At 43.5% G+C, this 8,548-nt stretch overlaps 1 protein-coding gene across 1 annotated transcript; it reads left to right on the top strand.

The window, feature by feature from the left end:
* The first annotated feature begins 307 nt into the window (after positions 1-307).
* Positions 308-1,581, top strand: LOC129584183 (uncharacterized). Its single transcript, XM_055476302.1, has 2 exons — positions 308-1,065; positions 1,259-1,581. Exons 1-2 carry the CDS (start codon positions 315-317, stop codon positions 1,579-1,581), a joined length of 1,074 nt encoding a protein of 357 aa, XP_055332277.1. The 5' UTR covers positions 308-314.
* The last annotated feature ends 6,967 nt before the right edge of the window (positions 1,582-8,548 follow it).

Genomic DNA, 8,548 nt, shown 5'->3' with positions numbered 1-8,548 from the left:
GCCGTTGGCCGGATTTACAGCGAAAGTTGATCACGTCGTTAATTTACGTACAAGAAATGACGTTCTAATCGTGACACAACATCCAATCGGTCACAAGCAGCTAATATTACCCGCTTATTAACGCCGGCTGCGCAGCTGCTACAGCCGACCCTGTGTCTCGTTTGCTGTAATTACTACAGTCTTGTCTCGTTGGAAGCACTTCCGGGCAAAAAGGGGATAAAAACATAAGGAGCTTGTTATCCGCACCAGTCACTGTCAAAACCAGCACTCTCCTACGCACTTTTTGCCAGGTATTGTCCATGCTAAACTCTACCATGACGAACATCACAAATGTGACCTTTGCCAACTCCACAGTTCAGGGTAATTTTACCTTTCCCTATCGTCCGCCCAATCCGGCGATGTGGAATCTCAAAGCTGGTTTCAGTTTGTCCATTTTGATCTTGGGCTTTCTGTTCAACACGTTTGTTACCATTCTCTTTCTGATCAAAAAGCGCACCAAGACCAGCTTCACCATTTACCAGATGAACTTGCTGACGATAAATCTGCTGTACATCCTCACCTGCAACATCCTGGATTTCATCAATTCCCTGTACCGTTTCTGGTGGGTCGGCAGCGGTCTGTGCTACTTGTATCTGTACGGCATGTGGAGCATCAGTATGGCACTGTATCAGTGCCATGTCCTCATTGCCGGCACCCGCATGTGGGCCGTCGTCCAGCCCATCTCCTACCGCAGCCATAGTACCGTCAAAAACGCTATCATTATCTGCGGCATTAGCTTCGTGGTAGCGCATATTGTGACCGCCCCGGGACTGATTATGGATGGGTTCTTTTACCACACGGCTATGGCTAGAAATGGCTGTCTGATGAATCCTGCCACGGAGGATTTCAAGACCTGGGCGTTTTTCATTCAGATCTGGGGTTTGGCCTGTTTCTATTCGTCGTTGTTGGCGTATCCTTATATCTGGTTGAAACGAAAAATGGGCAAGAAGGTCGGACAGAAGGAGTTCAGCAGCTCTCAGCCCCGGCATGTAATTGCCCAAGACGCCGCGGAAGCCGAAGGCACCGGTACGTTAAACACTATTCAGGAAATAATGCTTACCGACTGTTGCTGGCTATGATATTATTCAAATTAAGTTTCTAGGTACGAGTAAAACGTCTACTGATTCGCTGAATTATTCAGTAGTAGGTAACCTCATGTAAAACAAATTATACAAAAGTGCGAGTACGTCTAATCTAAAAATGATAATATTTCTTTCAGTTACAGATAACTCCCTCCCGACGATCAACAAGCCAAAAAATGCCAAATCCGAACCGAAAGGTCCACGTCGCGGGCAAGGTTTCCTGGTGCTGTCGTTGTTGACCCTCAGTCTATTCCTACTGTGGACACCCGGCGCGCTGTATACCACGCTGCTCCGTATCAATTTTCGTCTTTTTACGCCCGACGCGCTGACCGCCTGCATTACCATTAAGAATATGCAGATGATCGTCGATCCCATCATCTTCCTGATGGTTATACCGGAACTGAAAGAGTGGTGCAATGGCTGCATCAAAAGCCTCAAGCGAATACTGTTCAAAGACTGAGCTAGCGCTGCGGCAGAGATACAGAACATTTCTACCCTCTGTCATGACGTCATCACAACTTTTACGCAATAATCTACGATAAATAGCTTTTCATCGTTAAACTAATGCACAGCAACATCATGCACGAATTGTCAATAAAGCACTCACGTTCGCGGCACCGTATGAGACCCCATAAGAGGCTTGGTTCAGTTTCTTGTACGAGTACAAGTACATACTAGAATGATAACGATAGCAAACCCAGTACATAATTTGACAAGCGTACACGGTCACTAATCGATTTCTTGCTTTACCAAAGCACACCCACAGAAAACTAATTTTATTTACGTACAAGATATCGAATTATGTACGTGCCTGCTCATCTGCTTCTTTTCAAAGAACTTGAATCACGCCTTTGAAATCTTACAATTCTAAGGATTCAAGGCCATAATTAAAATTAATAATAATTATAATAATTGAAATCCTGTGTTTTGGGCGGCATGGAGTTTTCAGTCCGAAATGCATTCGTCAGTTTCGGAGTAAAGCTGCATTAATTATTTCAGGTAGTTTCTGATCGTGGCGCGTTCTGATGCTTACCCAGGTAATCTGGAGATCACCGAGCAAAATAATCAAATTTGTGCTGAACTCATAAGTTATAAAACCGTTGTGCGGTGTGATTCTCATTGCAGTTTTCTTTTCGCTTTGTCTGTCCGGAGAGTAGGAGTAATATTGCGTGAACCGTGAAGAGCCATTTGAGAAATTAGGTGGCTGCGAAACATTTCGTTGGCGGTAGATGTAGTCAAATATTTTTTGTTAGATCCTAAAACTGCAGTCTGCTGCAGTCTTAATATCAAATACATTATTTGATTTGTCATCAACCTTACTATTCTGGGATTACGTCGAATTTGATGTTAGTTGTTTTACCGTTAGCATCACCGCCATTACCAGCTGAATGCGTACAGATTGCAACAAATTACAGGGTTGCGAGAATTAATTTGATGATTACTCGGGTGAATTCTCTTTTCTGCAGTCTGGGAAAGGTCAACCTCCATACACGCACTAATGAAGTGACATTGTTGACGGGAAATTCTTAAAATTTGACATTGTTTGACAGATGAATCAGAGGAATTCTGGGATCGGTTCGCGACAGGAAGCGGCCTCAGAGTTATTGAGAAACAGAGATGTCCTTAGACTCAGAACTTACTGGGTCACAACCGTTCTTCTTGTTAGGTATGCAACCAGATACCGCGAATACGGCACAAGCTCCGGGACCAGTTCCCTGGAACTATCCTTGTAACGCCAAAAAAGTAATTAAAAATGGAAATGAGAAGCTCATAGCATCGTGCAATCAAAGAAAATAATTACACCGAAACTGAGAGACAATGTTGACTGGAGTTGTGAGTGTCGTAGACGAACTGTACCTGTTCGCGAGGATGTTATACCCGGTCAGCAACGTGTATTTTAAAAGTATTAAAACACCACCGAAATCCATGGAAATTACAAATATGTTGTACTTTGTACATACAGATATAATATTATTAACTCACCTCTACGCGATATCTTCACAGATTTTGTTTAAGTGCAAGTCTAACGTAAGCGGAGCTACAGCCCTGCCGGGCCAAGTTGGGGCACTCCTGAAAATTCCTCTGCTTTCATCAGTAAAATTTAAAACATTCAGTGTATTTTTTATTGATTTGCTCGGGTCTGTTGCACCTTTTGCAGGCTTGTTTTCTTGAATGTTGCTTAAATGCAGGAAATGGGAACAGTATTTTAAATTTAATTTTTCACCGAAAACTGAATTGCTTACCGAAAAATCTGCAGGGTTATTCAACAATATTTTACAAAATGTGGAAGGATGAGAGCCACCAAGTGGTACTGCGGTCTGTACTTCCTCCTTCCCAACTCCTGTTTAAATGGTAATACTGTATCTCACCCAACGCGTTCAGAGCGCTAAGCAACCTCACTTTTTGGTAGGCACCTTTTAACATGTAAGTCTATGGGATGAACACATTGTTTCGAGGTCACCTCGAGCAGTGATCGCACAACGTTCTCCGGATAACCCGCAAAGGACACCTGTCGGGTCGTTCAAAACTTTTCAAAAAAGTCAGCGCAAAAATATTGGGTGGGGAATTTTTAAGGGGGGGCAAGTATAACCCTCTTGAAAATGGCCACACCCCACCTCTTTAACCGCCCTTTGGCCTCTTAATGGCGCACCGTAGGATCGAAATTTTCATGCCAAGGAATCCGCAACAAAAAGTTCTACTATGGATGCTTTAAAAGAAAAGCAAGACAGCTCATACAAATATTTTAAAATTTAATTTTCGCAACTGCCCCAACTTGGCCCGGCAGGGCTGTATTACGAGTAGTTGAGACGGTCATTCATTGCAACGGGTTTAGCTGGCTCCGGTCAGCTGTCGATTGTTACTTCAACCGCAGATGGTTGTCATGTAGACTAATAAACCACTACCATGCTCTACTCCAAGGTTTCGGCTTTATGCCAAGTCCCCATATCACCTGGTTGATTTTTCAAAATGACGACAATATCATCTAGAGAGCAGTGGAATGTTTGTTAGCGTTGTCGTCCGTGCACGCAACTATGTCCCTGAAAACATAATTAAATCACGCCGTTAATTGAGACATTACGCACGAAATAACACCTAAGAAATACAACAAGTTGCAGTGTAAAGACGAAGAGACATTCACTGTCACAGTTTCGCTCCTCAGGATGCAATTTTCCATTGATTTCTGCCTATTGTCAGCGTTTAACTGCTTTCAGTTTGACACATCTAGTTTAGTTTATTGTCACTAATCCCACTGCAGGTTGTGCTACACATTGATTTTCATCAAAATGAGCCTTCGTAAACGATTTCATGATCCACCGCAGGAAACCAGCAGCAGCAGCATGTGGTTTGTACCACTACTCGTAGGGGTTGGCCGTCAATGAAATCTAGATTTCGAACAACTTTTACGTGAATCTAATTCATGGATAACGACCCCAGGCGGGAAGATGCTCTGCTTTCTGGAAGTCGGCATTCCTTCTTCATCGTGTATTCTTAGTTTCACGTGTGCATTTTTACCTGCCTTAATTTGTATCCTGCCGACTCGATAGTGCCTTAAGAACGCCCGTTTATACTGTCTGGGACTAATTATTACTACCCATACTTCACTTTATCCGAATCGGGAATAAGCCTGCGTGGGGTCACACTCTACCTACTGTATGAAGGCTCCATTTATCGAACACAGGTCATAAACTAGTTAAGTGTCTGCATAACTGAAGGACAAACATGGCCTGGTATTGCATTTGAAGGCTTGTTACTTAAATTTGTATGTTGATTGCGAGAAATCTCTCGAATGCAGAACCTTAACCAAGGTCAACGAAATTTGCTGCTCCCAAAATATATATTTATGGTTTTATGCATGGTGGAAATAATTATGTACACTGTGCCTTTGTGATCCCCGAGCAAAGCAAAGCGGTCGAACTGTGTGTCCGCTGACACCAAGTGACTTTTCAGCAGCGTACAGATGCAAAGCGTGCAGGGTAAGTTTGATTAACTTCCCTGTGTTTGCGGGGGATCACATGTTCAAACCCAAATTTATAGCGGGATGGTTTTACCTGCAAATGTGTACCCCACCCGAAGGCATATTCCTCGACCACATCCCGCAATATACTGGAGGAATACTGCTTTATGTCCCGATGGTTTTTTTATTTTGCGTTGTTGATCATAAGTTTTTGCTTGTAGTTGCCAGTATTTCCATATTTCGATTTCCAGTAATTTTCTTCTATTCATTTGGTGCGGGAAACCATGTCGATACATTTTCGGCTTTAGTACTTGTGACCTTTAAGTCTTTATAATTTTCACTGTTGTTTACGTCAGCCTGTGTCAATAATATATTTCATCTACGTACACCCCGCCCATTTTTTCCGGAATTGTCATCGGGTTTCTTTCGTCAAATCACATATTTCAAGAAACGTTAATATGTGCTGTGTTTGATTCTGCGCTGACCTTTCGAGGTCTCTCATTCGCTTTTATGCCCTACATTCTGTATACGACTGCTGAACCGTCTTTATAAACCAGTTATTAAAACAGTTCGCTTCCTTTTCCAGAAATATTTGGCACCGTTGCGGCGTAAAGCAAAAACCATGGTCAACGATTCCGCCGTGTTCTCTAACTACACTTTTTGGCGTCCTCCACCAGCAATATGGAGTACCAAAGCCTGTCTCAATATATCCATTCTTCTAGCGGCATTTGTCGTGAATACCTTCGTCCTATCGTTATTTCTGCTGCGAAAACGCACCAAAACCGGCTTCACCATCTATCAAATCAACTTGTTATACGCTAACATCCTGTACATCATCTTCAACAACATCCTGGCCCTGATCACCGCCCTGTACCCTTTCTTCTGGCTGGGCCGCAAATGGTGCTACGTGTTCCTGTACGGCTCATGGACCATCAGCATGATGTTGTTCCAAGCGCATTTTCTCATTGCTGGCACTCGACTGTGGGCGATGATCAAGCCCATTGCGTACCGGCACAACAGTACCGTTAAAATCGCCGTGGAGGTGTGTGTGGGCAGTTTTGTCCTGGCGCATATTATCACCGCCCCGGGACTGATTATGGACGGCGTGTATTTTCAATCGGCCGCGGCAAAAGGTCAGTGTATTTTTGATGGACATATACCGGCCTTGAAGACTTGGGAGGCGGTGGTGCAGATTTGGGGATTGTTCCTTTTCTACTCATCACTTACCGTCTATCCGTATATTTGCTATAAGCGACAGAAGCAGAAAACCATTGGTCAGACCGAACCCATCAAGTCCAAGACAACCAAAGTTGATCCATCAACACAGGATGAAGTTGCCGGTAAATACTCTGTATATCATGAACTCCAAAAAAATTTTAAAAGAAGATCTAAAGCTTGATAATTGTTCACAAAATGTGTTGTTTTTTGCAGGAGTGTTAAATGGAAACAATGTACTCGTGCAGTATCTCGATACTTCTACGCAGGCCACAACCCGTATGCAACAGTACGAAAGCAAACCACGCGCATTTCGTGGTCAAGGATTTTTAGTGCTCTCCCTGCTAACGCTGAGCCTGCTCATCTTCTGGACACCGGGTGGCATCTACACCACAATGCTGCGAATTGATTTCCAGTTCTTCAACCCCACAATCCTGACGGTGACTATTACGATTAAGAACATGCAGATGATCGTGGATCCGCTGATATTTCTTATGGTCATTCCGGAGCTGAAGGAAGCAGCTACCGAAATCTTGCTGTACTGCAAAAGCATCGTGATGAAATGCAGTGCCCATTAAAATAATATCGAATAGTGCTTTCTTATTGTTTGTAGTTAAAATTAGTACTGCTTCAATACACAGACAAATTGCGCAAAGTTGTTCTTACAGAGAGTGCCCCTGTATGAGCGATACGTTCATTCTGCGTTGTACAGAGCAATACTTTGGCCAAACCTTAAACCAGAAGTAATTTTCCGTAATCATAAACAGTTTTATTATTTTCAAAGCTTGGAACTGTGAACTAGATTAATAGACAGGTGGATGAACAGCAAGAGAGCAGATAAAAATTTAATCAGAAAATGAATGAATAAACAGCATCATACGTCATAAAGCAAGTAATCATAGCAGTTTTAACATTTTTGCAATGAAAACAATAAAAATATTTTTGGCAAGAAGTAATTGAAAAATCTCGTACTGGCAATGATCTTTGAATAATACCGAGCAAGAGATCTCCGCTGAAGGTTTTCGCAGCTACTACAAGTATATCTGCACTCCGTTAAAAAAAAGAGCTGCACAATCTAACTCTGCAGCTTCTTAATTCGAGGTACGTGTATAATGCTATTTAACGCTGTAGGCGTTAAATACCGTTAACGCCGGGCGAGTTTCGTTTGTCCCTGGCAACGTAGCAGCTTCATCCAGTGATGACGCTAACAATTTAGTAGAAGAAAGCATAGTTCTTTGATTGAACATTTAGTAATTAGTTCGCCAATTTTTTCGCCAAAAAATGGCTCCTAAACCCCGGTCCGTCGCGCCTGTCGCACCCAGAAAACGCCGGAGGGGGATTGTTAAAAAGACAACAGAGCAACAATCACCAGACTCCATCGATTTGGTTGCTCTTCAGCATACAGTTTCTCAATTGCAAACGCAATTGGCTGCTTTAACAGTTCAACAACCCCAATTTCCCGTCCCACCTGGATCTTCACCTTCAGTCACTACTCCCGCGCTGATTGACCTTTCCATTCCGGAGCCCAGTACGTCATTTAAACCGCCATCCAATCTATGTTTACCCACACTTGATAATCCTACGTTAAAATTACTGTCCGATCGTCATGGGTTCATTAATTTGCATAAACTACTACCGGTTAACAGAGGCGTAGAATCAGTTTCCGATCAGCCTATGTATGTGCCTGATAATGACGGTAAATTAATTCCCACCACCACTGTGCCTAATCGCCGGAAGATTGACACTTTCAACTCCTGGCTAGACGCATTTTTGTTATTTGCTCGTTACCGGGTTTATTATCATCCTAGTCTGGCACTTGCGCTGTTCGCATACATTGACATTATTCGTGGCTTATCAGTATCTCGTCCTCTGTTAATCTGGCTTGAATATGATCGACGGTTTCGCGACAAGATGAGCAACCGTGACATTTCTGATAATGCTTGGTTCGTTGAAGATTCGTCTGTCATTGCTGAGGTCATGCGTACCATCCCACTGAGCTACACGGGTCCTCTTTTCCAAAAAGACGTCCGCTCGCCACCGCCTCTGGTTTCAGCGAAGCCGCCCTTTGGCTGTTATTTGTGCCGCAGCTCTGAGCATTACGCTAATGTATGCCCGCAGCGTCGTAACCCGTCTGATGTATCCGCTCCCGCACAGCGTTCCCCTACCGCTCCCATCACCCAGCCACGTGACCTCGGTACCGCACACCGTTCGAATCAGCCCTTTCGTCCACCCCGCGTTGCAGTCTGCCGGGATTACA

The sequence above is a fragment of the Paramacrobiotus metropolitanus genome, unplaced genomic scaffold (assembly GCF_019649055.1).
Source record: "Paramacrobiotus metropolitanus isolate TYO unplaced genomic scaffold, Prichtersi_v1.0 Parri_scaffold0000013, whole genome shotgun sequence".
In the NCBI taxonomy this organism is placed as follows: domain Eukaryota; kingdom Metazoa; phylum Tardigrada; class Eutardigrada; order Parachela; family Macrobiotidae; genus Paramacrobiotus; species Paramacrobiotus metropolitanus.
Note: the sequence above shows the minus strand (reverse complement) of the source record. Positions and strands in the feature narration are given on the sequence as shown.